This window comes from Phyllostomus hastatus, unplaced genomic scaffold (genome assembly GCF_019186645.2).
Source record: "Phyllostomus hastatus isolate PE091 unplaced genomic scaffold, TTU_PhHast_1.1 phas_contig_5, whole genome shotgun sequence".
Classification (NCBI taxonomy): Eukaryota; Metazoa; Chordata; class Mammalia; order Chiroptera; family Phyllostomidae; genus Phyllostomus; species Phyllostomus hastatus.
This window is the reverse complement of record NW_025333897.1, coordinates 6,451,126-6,473,072: the sequence shown is the minus strand read 5'-3', so window position 1 is coordinate 6,473,072 and position 21,947 is coordinate 6,451,126. Positions and strand designations below refer to the sequence as shown.

The following is a 21,947-nucleotide window of genomic DNA, read 5'->3' as shown; positions in this document are numbered from 1 at the left end:
TTGTATACCAGGGCAGGGAAGAACTGGGGAATCCTAGCCCCATGTCAGGCCCAGCTCTCTCCTCCCCATGCTGAGCTGGGACTGCCTGGGTCTGACCTGAACCTCCTCATTCCTGGCCCAAGCCAGGCCCTTGGGGTCATAGAGGCTGGGAGGCACCAAGGAGTATGCCTGGCATGTGCTGACAGGGGATTTTTGCTCCAGCTGGGCCTGGAGGAGCCTGCTGGACAGAGGTCTGGAGCTGGAGACTCTAAAGGCAGACTAGGGAGGTAGTAGTGGGAGGACAAGATCAGACTGGGTCCTGGAATGAGACTCAACTCTGCCACTGACTCCATTGGCCTCATCACCTCTCCTTGGCTCATGGGGCCTGATGGACTCTGAGGGGCTGTGAGTGGTGAGAAGAAAGCAGAGGTTAGGGTGGCAGGAGAGAAGAAAGACAAATAGAGACTTATGGGGAGGGAGAGAGAAACTCAGAGAAAAAGACCTTGTGCCTTAGGGAGAAAGAGATAGAAAGACAGGAGGAAGGAGAGTGGAAGGGACTTAGGGCAGGGAGGGAGATAGAAAGACAGAAGGGGAAAGAGAGGGAAACACAGACTCATGGGAGGAGAAAAAATCAGAGAAAGAAAAAGAGATAGATGGCAAAAGAGAGACAAAGAGAAAAGCAAGGGGCAGAGACATAGGGAGAAGGACTCCTACAGAGAGAAAGCCACAGGCAGATGCAGGAGGCAAGCAGTGGGTATTGCAGAAGTCAGAGGCAGACGACATGGAAGGGCCCTGAGGATCCCCGTCCAGGCTCCCCTGCTCTTCATGGGGCTGCTGACCACAGGTGAGTGGGATCTTGGCTTTGCGACCTAGTGTTAAGAGACCCTCATTTCCCACTCACATTCTCCACACAGACCCTCTGCCCTCTCCTGCTGACTTTTCTATATCCCCAGGCCTGGCCCAGTTGCAGATTCCTGCTTCAACCTCCAGAGGTTTCTGGGCTCTGCCTGAAAACATGACAGTGGTGGAGGGGGCTGCTGCTGAGCTTCTGTGTGGAGTCAGTGCCCCTGGCAGTGTAGTGCAATGGGCCAAAGATGGACTACTCCTAGGCCCTGATCCTAGGATCCCTGGCTTCCCACGGTACTACCTGGTAGGGGACCCTACTAGAGGTAAGGTGTCAGATCCTGAGACCCTGAGCCACCAGGAGAAGCTGACAGTGGCCCTGACCTTGAGTCCTACCTGCAGGTGAATTCCACCTGCATATTGAAGCATGTGACCTCAGTGACGATGCAGAGTATGAGTGCCAGGTCAGCCGCTCAGAGACAGGGTTGGAGCTCGTGTCCCCCAGAGTGATCCTCTCCATTCTGGGTATGGTCTATATATCTAGCCCTCTCCCACCACGGACCTAAGAGTCCAAGCTACTAGCCTCTCTTTCTTCAGATCCAGGGTGCAGAACTCACTTCATAAGCAATGAAATCCTCATATCCTTGTTGGTAGTAACGGCTTACTCCAGACCTTTTCTCACCAGTGCCCCCCAAGATGCTTCAGATGACCCCTGAGGCAGGGAGCACAGTCACGTGGGTAGCTGGGCAGGAGTACGAGGTCAGCTGTGTATCTGGGGATGCAAAGCCAGCACCTGACATCACCTTCCTTCAAAGTGAGTGTGGATGAACTGCTGGGAGCAGTGTGAGACTCCTGGAGTTGGGAGAGGGGTACCCTTGCCCCATGCCCTCCTAGGGGCCTCAGAAAATATAACATTCCTGAGATGAGGACACAGGCTTGGGGAGATGCTGAGGCCAGCATGGGATGTGGTGGATGGTGGGACATCCAGGGAAATGCACCAAGGAGATCACAGGAGCACTGGTTTGGGACTCAGTCATCCGGGCTGAGGCTCCAGAAAGAGATGTGGTGTCATCATCAGTGCAAAAATGAGAAACTGAGTAATGGATGTAGGCAACATACCTAGTAAGGATGGGAGGGGAGGCGAGAAGCCCAGGAACCAGGCCTGAGTACTCTGGGATTCAGGGAAGCCTGAATGTGTGGAGGGAATGGAGCTAGTACTTTTCTTCCAGAGCCAGGAGAGAGGGCAGTATATCCATCCTGATGACTTCCAGGCCATGATCCCCAGGGTCTGCCTTGGGGAGAACCTGGCATCCCTTCTGTCCTCTTGTTACCCCAAGGTGGACAAATAATTTCTGACATTACTGCTAATGTGGACGAGGGATCCCAGGAGAAACTCTTCACCACAGAGGCCACAGCAAGGTATGGGAGTTGGGATGCCCTAACTTTAGCCTGACCCCAAAATTTTTTCATGAAAACCCCATAGCCCAGGGATTCAAGCATGAAACTTGGGTTAGGTATGACTATCAGGGTCCCTGACTTCACTCTGACATTGTCTTCTGACACTTCAAAACTTCTTCATGGGAACCCCAGTTCCAGAGTATCAAGTATGAAGGTTTTGGCCATGCATGGGACTCTGGGACCACAATTCTCATTCCTAATCCCACAAATCCCTTCCATGGAATTCCAGATCCTAGAGGAAATCAGCATGGAGACTTAGACCAGGTGTAGGGACTCCTTCATCCTAACTCTCCAAATTTCCGATAATAACTCTGACTCTAGAACCCCAACTTCCCACCTAGAGTGACACCACAGAGCTCGGATAATGGGCAGTTACTGGTCTGTGAGGGGTCCAGCCCAGCTTTGAACGCCCCTATCAAGGTCTCAGTCACCATGAATGTTCTGTGTAAGTGGGAAACTGAGTGAGCTGTGGGCACTGGGGACAGGGATTGGGGGAATTGGGGCTCTTGGGGGTGCACAGGGGTTATGAATGGTTCTGGTTCTCAAAGAGAAACATGAGGGTTCAGGGGCAGACTGTAGTGCCTGGAAAGAATGGATGGGCTCTCCAGGCCCACTGAGGGACTGCTGCTCTCTAGTCCCCCCAGGCCCCCCCGTGATTGAGTGGCCAGGCCTGGACGAGGGGCACGTGCGGGCAGGGCAGAACCTGGAGCTGTGGTGCATGGCCCGAGGAGGAAATCCACCAGCCACACTGCAGTGGCTGAAGGTGAAGACAGAAGCATACATGAGGGCGGGGAGATTGGTGGGGGCTGGGAGCTGGCCTTGAGATGGCCCGGGCCTGTTCCTCTCTCCAGAATGGCCAGCCCATGCCCACAGCATGGGGCATGGAGCATGCTCAGGCAGTGGCCAGAAGCATGCTAGTAATGATGGTGCGGCCAGAAGACCATGGGACGAGGCTCAGCTGTGAGGCCCACAACAGCGTATCTAAAGGGATCCAGGAACGTGGGGTCACACTACAGGTTACCTGTGAGTCTTAGCACCAGCTGCCCATCTGTCAGTCTATGTACCAGAGAGCCATCTGTCTGTGCCCCCAAATCATGCCTGTTTAATGCAAAATACCTCATCATCTGTCCCAGGTTCCCTGTCTATCTGGGCTGGACTGTGTGGTGTCCAGCCCAGCTTAGTGTCTCTCCTCTGCCCATTATCTCTCAGTTCCCCCCAGTGCCATTACTATCCTGGGATCTGCATCCCAATCTGAGAACAAGAACGTGACCCTGTCCTGCATCACCAAGTCCAGTCGCCCACGGGTCCTGCTGCGATGGTGGCTGGGCTGGCGGCAGTTGCTGCCCACAGAGGACACTGTAATGGATGTGAGGCAGGGGCCAGACTCCTGGGTGTGAGGGAGGAGGGAGTTAAAGGCATGGCCCTTGGATCTGAGAGAAAATGCCTTGGTTGTTGGGGAGCATGGACTGGGACCTGGACATCCTGGCTCTGACAGAGGAGGGGATGGGAAGGCTTCATGTGTCTCTGCTGGAGCATGAAGTAGACTCAGGCCTCTGGTCCATGGATGAGGGTGCCCTAGTCCCTAGCCTGAAGCTCTTTCCTGCCAGGGCCTTCATGGTGGCTACATCTCCATGTCCAACCTGACGTTCCTGGTACGACGGGAGGACAATGGTTTGACGCTCACCTGTGAGGCCTTTAGTGAGGCCTTCACCAAGGAGACCTTCAAAAAGTCACTCACCCTGAATGTGAAATGTGAGCCCCTATCCTCCCCCTGAGGGATATGCCCTGCCTTAATAACCCCACCCTCAGTCCTCAACCCAGAGAAGAGAGTCACTCTTTCTGCCTCTCCCCACAGATCCTGCCCAGAAACTGTGGATTGAGGGGCCCCCAGAGGGGCAGCTGCTCCGGGCTGGGACCCGGGTGAGGCTGGTGTGTTTGGCCATTGGAGGCAACCCAGACCCCTCCCTCACCTGGTACAAGGTCAGTGCCAAGCAAGGGCTGTAGGATGGCCAAGAATGTGGGGAAGTGCTGAAGGCCTGTCTCTCTTCCAGAGTCTTCGGAAATCTTGGAAAAACCTGAATTAAAAAAAAATACTAAGGATTTCAAGTTTTGTCAGGGAATTGGAAAAGACACAAATGCCCTAAGAAATAAGTGGAATCCTAGGAAAATCCTGGGAAATCAGTGAGAATCTTGTGTTAAATGAAGGAATTCTAGATCATATTTGGGAATTCTAGAGAAAAGACAATTTCACTAAATGAAATTCTGCTGAAATCTCAGAATTCAGGTGAAATGTTGGAAATTTTAGGGAAAGACTAAGAATTCCAGGAACAAAGACAATGACAGGCAAAAACTAGAAATTTGGGGAAAGACTAGTAATTCCACAAAGCATTGAAATTCATTAATTAGTATTAAATTGACTTCTTATTGAGATTGATTTGGAGGTAAATAAATGAAATTCTGATAAAATTAAAAGAAATTCTGACAGAATTCTGGAAAGATCTTGGGAAGTTAGGGAGCTAGTGAAAATTCTGGGAGGAAAAAGTAGGACTTACAGAGATGAAATGGAAGTCTCCATAATTAGATGGAATTCTGGGGAAATGCCAAGACTTTGAGCCTCACAAAGGATTTTGGTAAAAGATTAATGATAAAATATTGGGAAAGGATTCAGAAATCTGTGAAAAAACAATTGAATTAAAGCAGGAGTGTCAAACTCATTTTCACTGGGGGCCACATCAGCCTCGCGGTTGCCTTCAAAGGGTCAAATGTAAGTTTAGGGTTGTATAAATATAACTACTCATTAATCAGGGGCAAGGAACTCAACACTGCCGCTGGGTAGAAACAAAGTGCCAGGCTGGATAAAACAAGGTGGAGGGCTGGATTCAGCCTGCGGGCCTTGTGTTTGCCACCTGTGAATTAAGGGAATGATCAAATGAAATCTTCAGGGAAAGTGGGGATTTTAATTAAAAAAAAAAACAAACCCTAAGGATTGGAAAACATGAAGGAATTCTTGGAAAGCCTTGGGAATTCCAAGGGAGTTTCCTGGAGTTTGGTATTTGGTAAATGTAGCTGGAACGGATTTTGAGAAATGGGCCTGAGGGTCAGCAGAGGGCACCAACAATCTCAGGCCTCTGCAGAGCAGAGGTGAGGCATGGAACTGGAGGACGGATCCGAGAGCAAAACAGCAGAGTTTAGGGGGTCCAGGTTAGGCGGGAGAGATTCCGCGTTGGGAATAATCAAGTCCAACTTCTTCCTCTGCCCTAGCACGGTTCCCGTGGAAGGGGGCGCCTTTTCCTCATCACACAAAGGCTTTATCTTGGGCTGGAGGCTGCCAACCCAATTCGGGGAAGGCAAGGCTACCCATGGTCCTCATGTCACTCTCGACCCTCAGGACTCGCGCATGGTGACTGAGCCGCGGCTGCCGCAAGAGCCGCGCCGCGTGCAGCTGGGAAATCTGGAGAAGTCGGGGAGCATCGTCTCTCGTGAGCTAGTGCTGGTCACGAGTCCGTCGGACAACCAAGCCAAGTTCACGTGCAAGGCGGGCCAGCTCAGCGCATCCATGCAGCTCGTGGTGCAGTGTAAGGGCTGGAATGACCCGGGTGCGCGGGAGGGCTTGGCGGTAGCTGGTAACTGAGCCAGAGCCGGTGGCGGGAACAGTGGGTTTGGCAGAACCAGGAGTAGTGGTAAAGGGACACAGGGCTGGGCTGGACCGGGCCTGGGGTCAAGGCACAGATCTCCTCTTCATCTCTGAACCTTGCTCCTCTGACATGTTCTCGAAGTTCCCCCAACTAACTTGACGATCCTGGCCAACGTGTCAGTGCTGCGCCCTGGGGATGCCTTAAACTTGACTTGCGTCAGCGTTAGCAGCAACCCTCCGGTCAACTTGTCCTGGGACAAGGAAGGGGAGAAGTGAGAGTGCGAGTGGCCCCGCCCCTCCCTTGTTCTGGCCTTGCCCACTTACCTTCCAAGTCCCGTCCCCACCCTGCCTGCTGTCCTGCCCAGTTTCCAAGCCCACCTCTGGCTTTGCTCCTGCCCCTGTGCCAGTCATGACATGATCCCACCATCCCCTGCCCTGTCCACAGGCTGGAAGGCATAACTTCACCACCCCGGAGCGCCCCATTTAAAGGCTCTGCCGCCGCCAGGAGTGTCCTTCTGAGAATATCATCCGGGGACCACGGCCACCGTGTGACTTGTCGTGCCCACAGCACCAGGCTACGGGAAACCGTGAGCGCCTTCTACCGACTCAACGTGCTTTGTATGTGCCCTGAACTGGAGCCCCTCTTGATTCCCTCCTGACCCTGTATCATTTGGGGCTTCACCTTGACCCTGTCCTTGACCTCCATCCTAAACCTTAAAACTTCCCTGAACTTTATCCTGACCCAGCCTTGCACCAACTCCTAATCCTGCCCAAACCCCATCTTGCCTTTGTCCTCTATCGTAACCCCTGATCATGACTCTCATTCTGAACACTCTCTCCATCCTTAACGTGACTCAGGCCTCTACCCCTTTCCTAAACTGGGTCCTAACCACCATCCTGAACTTAACCTCCAAGCTCAGTTCTTTACTTAATTGTTCCTTGTTCACAACCTTGAATCTAGTTGCAACCGGGACTTTCACTCTGTATACCTGTGCCTGATCTCAAATTCATCCCCATTCCCAACCTTAACACCAATCTTGACTCCCAGTGGCATCCCTTCACAGACCCTCCAGAGTTCCTGGGGGAGCAGGTTCTTGTGGTGACTGCAGTGGAGCAGGGTGAAGCACTGCTGCCTGTGTCGGTGTCTGCCAACCCAGCCCCAGAGGCCTTCAACTGGACCTTCCGTGGCTACCGCCTCAGCCCAGGTGTGGGAAAGGGCATGGAGAGCGGTGCAAGTCTTCAGAAAGGGAGGTCTGGTAAGCTCCTCACCTTGATCTCCCCTAGCTGGCGGGCCCCGGCATCGCATCCTATCTAGTGGAGCTCTGCAGCTATGGAATGTGACCCGTGCTGACGATGGCCTCTATCAGCTGCACTGCCAGAACTCGGAGGGCACTGCTGAAGCTCTAGTGCGGCTGGATGTACACTGTGAGCCCCTCATCACCCTAGGAAACTAGGCAGCTCTGGGAGCCCCACCCATCATGGAAACCACATCAACCCAGGAACCTTGCCTGCTGTGAAGTCTCCTTATTGTGGAAGCTCTGCCCACGCAGGGATGTTCACCTGTCCTGGAAGCCTCTCACTCTGGGAGCCCCAGCTACAATGAAACCCAGCCCACTTTGGCTCTACTGCCCCCTAGGATGATAATCTGCTCCTGACAGGGGACCCACCTACATGGGAGTTACTCCCATCATGTCCATGATGGGAGTAACTCCCACCTCCAAACAATTCTGGAAGTCCACCTGACCTACTCTTGTCACCACAGAAGCAGAGTAAAGGATAGGGACAGCCTCACTAACTCTGAGAACTACTCCAAGTGCTCCATATGTTCCACATAAGAGGCAGATCATCATACCCATAACTTCCCTGGACACCTCTAAGATACCTTGCCCACCTGGGATCCTCTCCCACCATGGCCTGTCTGGTCCAAGGGCCTTCTTCAAGCCCCTGTCTCTTCCTCCAGATGCTCCCACCATCCGAGCTCTCCAGGACCCAACTGAGGTGAATATTGGGGGTTCTGTAGACATAGTCTGTACCGTTGATGCCAAGCCCATCCTTCCGGGGATGTTCAACTGGGAGAGACTGGTGAGGATACAACATTTGGTAAATGGAGGTGGGGCTGGGCAATGTGGTTTCTTACCTGTCAACTCTTTGGGAAAGAGGGTCACATCTATATGACTATATACTTGTCAGGGCATTCCCTAAGAACTAACTGTTGAATGGCAGCTGAATGGATGGATGAGTGGATAGATAACCAGGTGAGAAGGCGGGCAGGTGGATAGATGTGTAGATTGATAGGTAAATGGGTAGATGAATAGGTAGATGGATGAATGAGTAGATGAAATAATAGATAAACAAATGGACAAGTGAATGAATAGATAAATAGCCATGGATGGCTAGATGGATGCTTGAATGAGAGAAATGAGTAGATAAATTAATTAGATTAGAAAGTACATGGATGGATAGATACTCCATCAGTGTAAAGATGTCTGTGGAAGGATGATGGATGAATGGATGAAGAGATAAAAAGATGGATGAATTGATAAACAGATGCATGTACTCATGAGTGTGTGCATGTATGAGTGAATAGATAGGGAAGATGGGTAGAGAGATGAAAGGGCAAATAGATGAATGGATATAAGAAAGAAAAATGGTTGGTTGAATGAATGGGTGAATGAATGAATGAATGAATGGATGAGAAGAGAGGTAGACGGATGGGTAGATAAGTAGATTAATAGGTGGATGGTTAAATAGATGAACATATATGTCAATAAATGGCTTCATGAATGGTTGAATAAGTGGGTGGATGGATGACAAGAAGAATTTTTTTTGCTAGCTCTGTAAAAGGTGATTGTGGCTAGGAGAATGAGGCTACATAAGGGACCCATTTGGGGAGATAATGGAACTGGGGCAAGACTGGGGGCCATCACCCTGAGCCTTGGGCACCCAGGGAGAAGAAGAGGAGGACTGGAGCCTGGATGACATGGAGGAACTGTCAAGGGGGTCCACAGGGCGTCTTCGGATTCACCATGCCAAGCTGGCTCAGGCAGGTGCTTACCAGTGCATTGTGGACAATGGGGTGGCACCTCCAGCCCGAGGGCTGGTCCGTCTTGTCGTCAGATGTGAGTAACACACATACCCCTGAGTTGAAGTCTTACCAGTAAACCTACAATTCTCATGTTCTTCCAAATACCTCATGTTGACCTCCTAGTGCCCTCCTAGTTGCTCCCCAGGTAGAACACCCCACTCCCCTAACTAAGGTGGCTGCAGCTGGAGACAGCACCAGTTCTGCCACACTCCACTGTCGTGCTCGAGGTATACCCAACATTGTCTTCACTTGGACTAAAAACGGGGTCCCTTTGGATCTCCAGGATCCCAGGTGAGCCCAGGCCCAGCCAGACAGCACTCCAGCTCCAATTCTGTTCCCTCAGCCCTAGTCGCTCTCCCTGAATTCCTGCCACACCTCTTTTCCAGGTACACAGAGCACACGTACCACCAGGGTGGAGTCCATAGCAGTCTTCTGACAATTGCCAATGTTTCTGCAGCCCAGGATTATGCCCTCTTCACATGCACAGCCACGAACCCCCTCGGCTCAGACCATACCAACATTCAACTCGTCAGCATCAGTATGGTGGGAGGGGGCTGTGAGGGTTTTGGGAGGGTGCTCCCTGGTTTAGGCCCCAAGTCTCAAGTTGGCTCCCTACTGGAAGTGTTCCTGAAACCTTAGAAGTGTTTATGAATAAGGATGGAGTTTTTGCCTGGCCTGAAAATTCTAATGAAGGCTGCAGGGGAACTCACAACAAATAAAAAAAGGAGTGGGGACTTATTGGCTCAAGTAACTTAAAAGTAGATTTCAGGAGTCACTGAATCTAGGTTCAGCTGTCATCAGAACTCTGTCTATCAGGTCTACTTTTTTGTGTGTTGGCTTTATTCTAAGGCTTCTCATAGTGGGCTGCTGGACTTCCTGGAGGAAATTGAATTTTATCTCCTCCTAACAGTGGTGTGAAAGTGCTAGAATTAAGATTTATTGGCTCTTTTGGCTCCCAGCCCTGAACCAATCATGTGGTCAGGGGAAGAGCAGAGTCTCTTCCATAGGAAGCATATGGACTGAGGATGTGGGCAAATGTTTCTCCTGTGGCTACTCAGGGTTCTGTAACCAGAAGAAATTAATGGAGTGGATGTGAGATAAGCACAAAAAATACACTTCAAGAATGAATATATATATAAAATACAGTTGATGATCTAGTCATTCAGGCACATGTACAGAATGGGTAAGAAGTATGAGTACTTGATGAGCATATTCTCAGCCCAGGGAGAAAGCCACATTCTTCCTTCTTGTTTCAGCTCTCATATGTAAATACGTGTCCTTTTTGAGGTCTATTTTGTACCATATATTGTGTGCTGTTTGTCCTTGGGTTTTGTTATTTAAAATGGCCTCCAAGCATAGTGCTGAAATGCTATCTGGTATTCCTAAGTGCAGGAAGGCTGTGATGTGCCATATGGAGAAAATGCCTCTGTTGGAAAAGCTTCGTTCAGGCATCAGTTAGAGCTGTTGACTATGACTTCAATGTTAATAAATCAAGATATCTTAAATAAGGTGTTTTTCAACAGAAAAGCACATAAAACAAGATCATGTAGTGGTTGTTTAATAAAAATGTTGTGACTAGAGGCTTAGGAACCTAACTCTGCATTTCCTCTAGAAGCAATGGTTTAGTATTTGCTAATTCAGTGTTCACAATAACTTTATTGAACATAACCACCATGAATAATAAGAATTGACATATTTAAAATCATTCTTAGGAAGAATCTGGAAGGAATCTGCCAGAACCCTTTTGTATCCTCTGACTACTTTTCCCATCATTTTTCTTGAAGGCCGCCCTGATCCTCCATCTGGGGTAAAGGTCGTGAGCATGACCCCATACTCAGTGGGGCTGGAGTGGAAGCCTGGCTTTGATGGGGGTTTGCCACAGACCTTCCAAATCAGGTGGGTCCGTATTAAGGCAGAAGAGGGTGGCAACCATCAAGGCTGGGGCACCGCCTTGAGTGACTGAGGTCCTTCTCATGCAGGTATGAGGCTCTGGAGACCCCAGGGTTCCTCTACATGGATGTCCTACCACCCCAGGCCACCACCTTCACACTGACTGGGCTGCAGCCTTCTACACGATACAGGGTCTGGCTGCTGGCCAGCAATGCCCTGGGGGACAGTGGACTAGCAGACAAAGGATCCCAGATCTCTATCACCACCCCAGGTGGGAAGGGACAGTCTTGGGCAGGTTGCAGAGTTCCTCAGAGGACTTAAAGGGTGGTACAGTGAAGTCAGTACTATTATACCACTTTTACAGATGAAGAAACTGAGGCCCACAGAGACTGAACATGTTGTCCAAGGTCACACAGCTGGAAGGAAGTAGAGATGAGACTGAAACCCAGGCAGATGATCTCCAGAGACTAGGTTTTATTCACTGAAATATACTGTCTGAATGCAATTAATGATACAAAAAATTTTAAAAAGTTTGAATCAAATGAAAATGAAAACATATGAAAATTATGGGGTACAGCTAAAGCAGTGCTTAGCAGAAAATTTATAGTGTTAAGTGCTCACATTAGATTTTTTAATAAGATTTTATTTATTTTAGAGAGAGGGGAAAGGAGAGAGAGAGAGAGATAAACAGCAACATAAGAGAGGAACACTTATTGGTTGCGTCTTGTGTGTGCCCCAACCAGAGACCAAACTGGCAACCCAGTCATATGCCCAACCAAAATGGAACATTTTGCTTTGCTTTGCAGAATGACACCCAACCAACTGAGCCACACCAGTCAGGGCTTAGATTTTTTTCTTAAAAAGGCCTCAAATTGACACTGAAAGTTTCCAGCTTAAGAAACTGGAAAAAGAAGAGCAAGTTAAACACAAAGTAAACAGAAGGAGGGAAATAATAAAGGTAAGAACAGAAATTGGTGAGCTCAAAAACAGAAAAACTAGAGAAAATTAAGGAAACAAAGTCACTTCTTTTCAAAGATCAATAACATTTATAGAGTTAATCAAGGCAAAAAAGAGAGAAGACACAAGTTAAGCAATATCAGGAATGAAAGAGGAGACATTATATTAAGGGAGTAATAAGAAAGTATTATAAACAAATTTAGGCCAATAAATTTAACATCTTTGATTAAATGGACAAGTTCTTTGAATATAACTAATGAGAGCATTTTGCTTCTGACAGGCCAATCAGTAGTGTAGTGGCTAATCACATAGAACCTTGTTCAGAGAAGCCTGGTTTGAAGTTCCAGCTCTGCTGAATCCTAGTTATGAGACCCTAGGCAAGTTACTTTATCTCTCTGAGCCTCAGTTAAACCTCTGTGAGCCACAGTTTCTAAAAATAAGATACGCCTTATTTTTCTAAAAGTAACGTCTATCTCAGACAGTTGTGAGGATTAAATGAATTAATATATCTAAAGTGTTTAGAACAGGGCTCTGTACAAAGTAAGTGCTATGTAAATACCAATTTTTAAGAAATGCTGTCTGCTCACTTTCATTCACTTAGTCCCATGAAAGCACCCTCTTTCTGTCTTTCCTTTTCTGGCAGAGCAGCCTTTCACCCATGGAAGTAAGGACACTTCCTCATTTCAACAATATTCCCTTCTCTCTCCACACTCCCAGATTTGAGCCTTCCCTTTAAGAACTAAAGCATAAAATATTACACTCACCTCCCTTGCTCTGGAACTTATACCTCTATTAAGGGATCCTGAGAGTAAGCACTTTTTTAGTTAACCTGAAAAGTTCACAATTCTGGTTAAAAGAAACTTGCATACCACAAAGCACTCATCAACAAGTAATTATTATTATTATTATTATTATTATTATTATTATAGACATTAGAATGACTATCAATAGTATTGCCATTCTTATCAGCAATTTGCAGGTCTTCTTGAAATATTTCAGCCCTGGCTGGAGTAGCTCAGTGGAATTGAGCGCGGGCTGCGAACCAAAGTGTCACAGGTTCGATTCCCAGTCAGGGCACATGCCTGGGTTGCAGCCCATGGTCCCCAGCAACCGCACATCGATGTTTCTCTCTCTTTCTCCCTCCCTTCCCTCTCTAAAAATAAATAAATAAAATCTTTAATATTAAAAAAAGAAATATTTCTGAGAAGCCATAAACTAGTTTTCTTGAGTCTCTAAATGGGATGCAAAGCTTAATAAAAGACTGAGAAGTATTTAAGGTTTATCCTAGAGTTTTTTATATTAATTCACAATTTCTTATCCACCCCCTAGGTCTAGACCAGCCTCCTGAAGAACCTGACTACCAGCTGCCCACAGAGCAGCCTGTAGGCAAGTCCTCAGTTCCCTGAAACCCCCTTTCTCCCCTGAGACTAGAACTTTCTTGTCTCTAACCATGCCTCCTCTGCTTCATGGACCCAGTCCCTGAAGACTTAGCTCTGTTCTGCAGGCCCTAACCCATTTCCTTCATTCTTCCTATTGCCTGGATATGACACATTTTCTCTCTTCTTAACATAGTTTAATTCTGAAAGAATTAGCTGATTTCATGCCCCATGCAGAGCCTGTATCAGTTGGTTTTGGCTGCATAACAAACTACCTTAAACGTTGGCACTTATAGCAACATTATTTCTCATGACTCTGAGTGGCTGAACAGTTCTGGTCTGGGCTGCAGTCAGGTGGCAGCTCAGCTGGGACTGGTTGGTCCAAGATGACCTCCTCTTCACATGTCTGACAATATGGCTCTTGATTGGGATGATGAAGATAACTGGGCCACATGTCTCCCCTTGGGTTGTTCACATGGAGGTGGTCACAGGAGTCCCAAGAGCAGCAAGAGAGGGCAAGTTCTGATTTATAAGCATCTTTCAAGCTTCTGATTCTGTCACATTTGCTATTGTCTCTGTGGCTAAGGCAAGTGATATAGCTCAACTCCAAGTCAGTATGAAAGGGGACTACTCAAGAATATGAATACATGGAGAAAATTATGACCATTTTCCCAACAATCCCCTTTCAGAGCCTAAGAAGTTTGCAAATGACAGAAATTTGGCTGTTCATGGCAATAAAGGGAATTGGCTGGCTCATGAAATTAAAAATTCCAAGTATGGCTGGGTTCAGGAACTTAAAAATTTCACCAAGGACCTATCTTTCACACTCTCTCAACTTTACTTTCTTCTGTGATGGCTTCCTTCTCAGGTTCTTTCATCAAGGTTACAAAGGAGTCTCACATACACCTCTAGTTTTCATTCTACTTCTTAGCAGCCTGCAGAGGAATGTCCTAAATGTTCTGGCAAAAATCCACCTTGGGTCAAACGCTGTCTCTAAACCAATCAATCACTATGAAAAAATGCTGTTTTTGGCCAGGCTGGGCCCATGTGTTCCTCCATGAGTCCTACAGAGCCATATAGACCGAGAGTGGGGAAGTGGCTATTTCATCAAAGGAAAGTGAGTGCTGTTAGTAGAAGATGGGGAATGAATGACGAACTGACATATACTTAGAGGCACTTAGTCTCAGGGATATAGCAGAGGAGTCTGATATTGTCTGGGATGTAAATTTGTGCAAAGAAGTCATTTGAGATGGAGTTAGATGGGTGAATGAAAGTTGAGAAGAAAGGACATTCAAGGACAGACACTTGACTATTTCAAGGCTTAGGGGTGTAGGTTTGCCTCAGTGATTCTGGAAACAGCATGGTTAGTTTGTATGGCTGGAGGGTCTAATACCAAAGTCTATGGTTGATGGGCAAGGCTGGAGACATTGAAAGAGGCCAGATCATAGGTCCTGAATACCCAGCTAAGGAGCTCAAGCTCCTGCCTGAGTTCCTACATGGGTCTCAGGCAAAGGTAGGACCCTCTATTGGTGGCTTGACTTGAGAAAGGAGCCTACCTGCCCTGAGGTAGCAAGGAGTGGACATAAAAATCCCCTGTTCATTTTCTTCCCTGACCTATGAAGAGGGGTTTTCCCTGGTCAGGGATAGACTTTCTTTGGGCCTAGAGCCAGTTGTTTTGAGCTCACTGAGGGGGCTACCTTCCATCCTCAGGCTTCTCGGAGCTGCCCCTGATGCCTGTACTATTCGCTGTTGGGGGTCTTCTGCTGCTTTCTAATGCTTCCTGTGTTGGGGGATTCCTCTGGCAGCGGAGACTGAGGCGTCTTGCTGAGGGTGAGGAGCCTTGTTCTGCTGGGATTGAGGTCCACAGGTGATGGGGAGCCCTGTGGCCACTTCATATTGAAGGTCTCTCAGGGCCAAGTGGGCTTGGGGGAGTCTCTGACCCCTTTTTTCCCACTTCCCTCAGGCATCTCAGAGAAGACAAAGGCAGAGTAAGTGGGTATATTTTTCTGTAAGAAAGGCTCTGAGGTTTGGGGGTAATGGGTATCTGAGGATCAATAACCAACTGCCCTCCATACCCCCATCCTGAAAGCTCAAAGGAGGACCGAATCAGGAATGACTATGAAGAAAGCCAGTGGACTGAAGACCTGGACAACCGAAGCTCCACGGTGAGTGAGGGTACTCCAGACAGTCTCATTGACAAGGAACTGACAGTGATTAAAATTCTATTAGCTTCAGGTTAATCATTGACCTTTCCAGGGAGTCAAAAGATGAAAAAGACTTTACTTGTTTTGGGGGGTGGGGGTTTTTACAGGTTAACACAAAAGATATGGAGCCATATTACCATTCCATGAAGGATTTCAGCCCCCAGCTGCTATCAACACTGGAGGAGGTATCTCGTCCTAGAGGTGAGGTGCGACTACATCAGAACTTCCCAACTCATAGACACCCCTGATATCTGGACTGGGTGCCCTGATCATCCCTTCTTTCCACTCCAACCTCAGGTTTCACAGGTCTTGAAGAGGAGAATTTGGTCTTTCCTGGGCACTTGTATGATGAGGTGGGAAGACTGAACACCCCATCTGGAACGTGGGGACCCCTCTATGATGAAGTACAGTTGGTGAGGAGATTTGTATCTGCAGAAGTCTTTCCTGGCCAGTGCCAGAAACCTACATCTTACTGCATATATTAGTTAGGGTAAGCTAGCTGCTATAACAAACCAGTTGTTTGTTATAGGCCTGGCCACAAACCAGTAACCTAAAGAAGACAGTCTATTTACTTTTCTCTCATAGTATTCAGAGGTGAGTGGCCCTGATGCAGGTGGTTATTACAGAATACAAGTTCTTTCCATTGCAGTTCTCTGCTATCCCCTAGCACATTGTCCAAGTTTGCGTGGATGGGCCATTTCACTGGGGTTTCAACCATTAGAAGGGGTAAAAAGAGAGCAATGCAGACACAATCCTGCTTTATGGGTTCAGGCCCAGAAATTACACATTCTACTCATTTCCCTGGTGAAAACATGGTCACATGGCCACATCTAACTGCAAAGGAGGCTGAGAAATGTAGCCTAGTTTGGGAGCTGTATGCCTCACTACAGTTAGATTACTGTGGAAGAAAAAAAGGTATGCATTTTGTTAGAAGTTAGCCATGTCAACTACACAGAGAAAATATTTTGGCTCATTCAATTGAAAAGTCAAAGTGTAGAATTGTCTTTGGGCCCACACAACTGGATGAAGAATTTCCTCCTTAAAGATGTCCCCAGAAAATCCAGGTTTGTATCCTATTAGTTGGGAACCTTCAAAGAAAGAGAATGCCTCTTTTCCAATAGTTCCAAAGTCCCAATGCTGACACTTACTGATCTAGCTCAGGTCACATACTCATCACTAAACTGCTGAGGCAGGGAATGGAATATGCTAATTAGACAGGTCTGGGTTACTGCCCACTCATGGCATCAGGGAGTAAGGACCAGCCCCACTCAATCCACTGTATTGAGAGTGGGAGAGGGTCAGAGAGCCCAGAGTCTAATGAACATAGTAGCAGGATAGGTAAAAACAATAGACAAGTACTTTGATCATCAACTAACCCCCATCAACTGCCCCACAGTAAGGGAAGTGGGGCAGAATATCTGACTTTTGGTGTAGCCTTGGCTAATGCTGGCACCTCTGGGCCAAAGATTTCCATCTCTAACATTGTGCCAGATGGGACACTATTCTCCCTATTAGGGTGGACATAAGGAGCATACAATGTTGTCCGTGGTGCTGAAGCACATGTGCCCTCTAAAGCACAGATACATTCTGCACACTTTTTCTGTAAAGAACCAGATATTCGATATTTTGGGCTTTGCAGGATATACTGTCCTCAAAACTACTAAACTTTGTTATTGTAGTGTAAAAGCAGCCATAGACAATACATAGGCAGATGAATGTGGCTAAATTCCAATAAACCTTTTTTGTGAACACTGACATTTGAATTTCATATATTATAAATATTATTCTTCTTTTGATACTTACCTTGCTATGAAAAAAAAGGAAAACCATTCTCATGTTTTGGACAGTACAAAAACAGGCTGAGGGCCATATTTGGTTCATGGCAAATCTGCTGTAAAATTTCCTGAGCCAAAACAACCATTTTCTCCCAAACCTAATGCAAGACACATCCTCAGTAAGGACCACCGTACATGGATTTTTTTCTTTTCTTTTTTGATAAGGAAATGTTTTGGTGATTCATAGGAATAACAGACTCATGACTCACATTCCACAATTCCCATAGCTGACATCATGGACTTTTAAAAGTTTCATATATCTGACATTCAAATTCTTTTTCTGACAGAAATTCATGAGATTTCTTGAGCTTGCTTAAAAATAATCCAGTTAATAGGGATAGAGGATGAGAATACAAAGATATAGATGAATCAAGATTGACTGAGAGTTGGTATTATTGAAGCTAAGTAATGGGTACATGAGGGTTTGTGATAAGAGTTCATTATAATCACTCCCTTCTTTCTTAAAATATGTGTTATTGATTGTGCTATTACAGTTGTCCCACTTTTTCCTCTCCTTTATTCCCTTCCACCTTGCACTCCACCCTTCCACCAGCATCCCTCGACATTAGTTAACATCCATGGATCATACATATAACTACTTTGACTTCTCCATTTCCCATGCTATTCTTAACCTTGCCCTGTCTATTTTGTACCTACCATTTATGCTTCCCATTCCCTGTACCTTTTCCCCCATTCTCCTCCTTCCCCCTCCTCACTGACAACCCTCCATGTGATCTCCATTTCTGTGATTCTGTTCCTGTTCTAGTTGTTTACTTTGTTTTTGTTTGGTTTTTTTGTAAGTTAAGATGTTGATAGTTTTGAGTTTATCATTTTACTGTTCATATTTTTGATCTTCTTTTTCTTAGATGAGTCCCTTTAACATTTCATATAATAAGGGCTTGGTGATGAACTCCTTTAACTTGACCTTATCTGGGAAGCACTTTACCTGCCCTCCCATTCTAAATGATAGCTTTGCTAGATAGAGTAATCTTGGATATAGGTCCTTGCTTTTCATGACTTTGAATACTTCTTTCCAGCCCCTTCTTGCCTGTAAGATTTCTTTTGAGAAATCAGCTGATAGTCTTCTGGGAACTCCTTTGTAGGTAACTATCTCCTTTCTTCTTGCTGCTTTTAAGATTCTCTCCTTATCTTTAATCTTGGGTAATATTGAGTAAAAATTGGGATGTTCCTTGGTGTGTGCTTCCTTGCCCAACTTCTTTGGGACTCACTGAGCTTCCTGGACTTCCTGGAAGTCTATCTACTTTGCCAGATTGGGGAAGTTTTCCTTCATTATGTTTTCAAATAAGTTTTCCATTTCTTGCTCTTCCTCTTCTCCTTCTGGCACCCCTATGATTCAGATGTTGGAACGTTTAAAGTTGTCCCTGAGGTTCCTAAGCCTCTCCTGATTGTCTTGAATTCTTGATTCTTCATTCTGTTCTGGTTGAATATTGATTTCTTCCTTCCAGTCCAAATCATTGATTTGAGTCCCAGTTTCCTTCCCATCACTGTTGGTCCCCTTTACATTTTCCTTATTCCACTTTGCATAGCCTTCACTTCTTCCTCTATTTTGTGACCATACTCAACCATTTCTGTGAGCATCCTGATTATCAGTGTTTTGAGCTATGCATCTAATAGGTTGGCTATCTCTTCGTCATTTAGTTCTATTTTTGGAACTTTGATCTGTCCTTTCATTTGGGCCATATTTTTTTTTTGTCTCGATATGGCTGTTACATTATAAGGGGCAAAGCCTTATGTATTTGTCAGGGTGGGGCAACCCATGTTGGCTTCATTATGATGCTGTATGTGTGGGAGGGGTCTGAGAGGGAACAATGCCACTTGCTTGGCTCTTGGCTGGCTTTTAGTCACTTCCCCTGCTACGCACAAGTAAGTTGGGCTTTTCTGGTGCTTATTCCTAGGTGGGTGGGTTTGTGTACATTCTAGGACCCTGTGGATCTCTCCATCGAACCCTCCTGTGAAACTGGGAGTTTCTCCTGCTGCCGCAACCCCCATAGCTTTTACAGTCAGAGATTTTAAGGCTTTATTTCCCTGCACTGTAACCCTGGGTTGCACAGTCTGTCTTGCTCCCCAGTTGTTCCTCCTGGTTTATTCATACACAAACGTGGGACCACCCCATCCACCAGCTGCCACCTCACTAACCCAGTCCTCCAGACACTAACCTGCTGTGAGTATTCTCTGCCCTGGCTGCCCTTCTTCACCCCTCCACCTCTCTGGGTAAATGTTTCTTCTTTAACTCCTTGGTTGTTGGACTTCCATACAGTTTGGTTTTCTGGCAGTTGTGGTTATTTTTTTTGTTTTTAAATTTGTTGTCTATCTTTTGGTTTTGCAAGGAAGCAAAGTGTATCTACCTATGCCTCCATCTTGGCTGGAAGTCTCTCATTTTTATATGTTGGGATTTACCCCCATAATTTGATAGTAAATTTTTTTTCCTCTGGGAAGGTGAATGTAATTATATATACCCCACAGCTGCAATGATGACTCACAGGGCATCTCTTTATGGTTCTAACTCCACCTTTGTTTGCCAGGGCCCCTGTGGCCTCTGCTGGCCTGAGGATGAATATGAGAATCCAAAAGGAATCTACAATCAGGTGGCAGGAGACGTGGACCCAGTGGAAATGGATTCTCTACCCTTTGAGCTGAGGGGACATCTGGTGTAACAGGATTCTCAACACTCTTTTCCTACACCTGCAGGACATAGCGTTTCAGTGGTCCTTTTCATTTTAGTCTGGGATGAGCTTGTTAAATGAGCTCTAAAAGACACAAAGGAACTGGACTTTTTCAGGAAAGGACATGGAGATATGTGTGTCAGTGACAAAAAAAGGATTCAAGCTGGTGTCAAAGTATAAACAAAGCTCCTCCTTGGGTCAGCTTTAGAAATTAAACTCCAAAGGGACACAATGAATTGTAAAAGACATTTTAATAATGAAAAGTTATTATGAGGGTTTTAATGTTTTTTCAGAAATATGAAAAGATATATTAAAAACAGTTCATTTAGAGTTTAACTACATCTGAAATAGCTAATAATAAGTGGAATTTATGGACTATTGTTGTATCCTACTTGTTTTATTATTTTCCAGTTATCTAAAATATGATGTATAAACTATGACACACTTGTAAACATAAATAGATGAAAATAGACTAAACACAAAAGAATATATATTGTGTGATTTCACTTACAGAAATTCTAAAATAGGTGAAGTTATCTATGATGAGCAGATCAGTGGTTGTCTGGAGCCATGAAAAGGGAATTGACTCTAAAAGGCCATGGGGGAATGTTTTTTGAGGGGGTGATAAAATGTTCCATATCATGAATGTGGTGGCAGTTACATGGGTGTATAGATTTGTCAAAGATCATTAAACTATGCAATTAAGATGAGTGCATTTTGTGGTACATACCTCAATACCTTGGTACCTCAGTAAAGGTGACTTTATAAACAGGCTCCATAGTAAAGCAGCACAGCAACATAAATTTTATTCTTTATATTGAATAGCAGAAAAAGATAACTGAGAGATCTATTTCCATGGGAGATGGACAAAATCTTTCTGTAGGGGGTCTTCACTCCTACTTTATTAATAATCTCATCAAAAACTGTCCTGGCCAGGCTGGTTCACTGAGTTGGAGTATCATCCCTTAACTGAAGAGTTGCGGATTTGATTCTGGATCAAGGTGCATACCTAGGTTGTGTGTTTGGTCTCCTGTCCAGGTGCATACTGGAGGCAACCAATTGATGCTTCTCTCTTGCATTAATGTTTCACTATCTCCCTTCCTGTCTCCCTCTAAAAAGCAATGAGAAAATGTCCTCAGGTGAGGAATAATAATGAGTATAATAGTAGTAATAATAATAATAATAAATCAAAACTGTTTGTTCAAATGCTTGTCCATATATTATTTTCATCACTACAGACCTAAAATAAGTTTACACCATTGCACTTGAATCAAATAATTTCCATTTAATTAAAAAATGATTCCATTCTGCTCTGGCTGCTGTGACTCAGTGGAATGAGTACTGGCCTGTGAACCAAAAGGTTGCTGGTTTGATTTCCACTCAGGGCACATGCCTGGGTTGCAGGCCAGGTCCCCAGTAGGGGGTGTATGAGAGGCAACCACACATTGATGTTTCTCTCCCTCTCTTTTTCCATCCCTTCCCCTCTCTAAAAATAAATAAATAAAATATTTTAAAAAATGATTCAATTTCCTCCCTGGCTGGTAGCTCAGTGGATTGAGCGTGGGCCTACAAACCAAAGGGTTGCTGGTTCAATTCCCTGTCAGGGCACATGCCTGGGTTGTGGCCCAGGTCCCCAGTAGGGGCACATGAGAAGCAACCACAACCACACATTGATGTTTCTCTCTATCTCTTTCTCCCTCCCTCCTCTCTAAAAATTAATAAATAAACAAAATCTTTTAAAAAATTATTCCATTCCTAAGAATAGAATTTTTCTAATTGTGCATTTTTCCTTTTCTAAGAAGAAACCTTAGACATTTTGTTTCCACATTGGTTTTTCAGGAAAGATGAATTTATTGGCTTTTCTAGCTGATATTCTCTGGGGAGTGTTAGCTTCAAGTACTGCTGGATCCAGTGTTTGAAAAAGCCATGAAGAGTCAATTGCTCTGTATCTCCTGTCCCTGTTTTTTTCTGTGTTGATTTCATTCTCAGGTAGACTCTTCAT

General features: G+C 45.9%; 1 protein-coding gene across 4 annotated transcripts; it reads left to right on the top strand.

Annotated features, from left to right (window-relative positions):
- Positions 1 to 220: 220 nt before the first annotated feature.
- Positions 221 to 21,134, top strand: NPHS1 (NPHS1 adhesion molecule, nephrin). 4 transcript variants are annotated; one of them, XM_045846770.1, is made up of 29 exons: positions 221 to 823; positions 933 to 1,148; positions 1,225 to 1,347; positions 1,508 to 1,636; positions 2,160 to 2,241; positions 2,622 to 2,725; positions 2,916 to 3,043; positions 3,132 to 3,303; positions 3,490 to 3,647; positions 3,888 to 4,032; positions 4,136 to 4,260; positions 5,669 to 5,855; positions 6,057 to 6,186; positions 6,360 to 6,532; positions 6,979 to 7,119; positions 7,199 to 7,339; positions 7,875 to 7,996; positions 8,862 to 9,033; positions 9,134 to 9,290; positions 9,386 to 9,537; positions 10,784 to 10,895; positions 10,979 to 11,160; positions 13,176 to 13,232; positions 14,933 to 15,052; positions 15,186 to 15,210; positions 15,312 to 15,387; positions 15,534 to 15,627; positions 15,724 to 15,779; positions 19,805 to 21,133. In XM_045846770.1, the coding sequence occupies exons 1-29, from the start codon at positions 595 to 597 to the stop codon at positions 19,934 to 19,936; spliced, it is 3,840 nt and encodes a 1,279-aa protein (XP_045702726.1). In that variant the 5' UTR covers positions 221 to 594; the 3' UTR covers positions 19,937 to 21,133. The 4 variants fall into 4 exon arrangements, with proteins under 4 accessions (XP_045702726.1, XP_045702724.1, XP_045702725.1 ...); XM_045846768.1 differs by having other exon boundaries at positions 15,724 to 15,839; positions 19,805 to 21,132; XM_045846769.1 differs by having other exon boundaries at positions 15,724 to 15,916; positions 19,805 to 19,891.
- Positions 21,135 to 21,947: the final 813 nt, after the last annotated feature.

What these genes read in the sequence shown, in the direction of transcription:
- NPHS1 (XM_045846768.1), top strand. Translation starts at nt 595, where the DNA reads ATGGGAGGAGAAAAAATCAGAGAAAGAAAAAGAGATAGATGGCAAAAG. An exon ending in TGGCTACCGCCTCAGCCCAG is followed by an intron (nt 7,120 to 7,198) that starts GTGTGGGAAAGG and finishes GATCTCCCCTAG; the next exon opens with CTGGCGGGCCCCGGCATCGC. An exon ending in GCCCACAGAGCAGCCTGTAG is followed by an intron (nt 13,233 to 14,932) that starts GCAAGTCCTCAG and finishes TTCCATCCTCAG; the next exon opens with GCTTCTCGGAGCTGCCCCTG.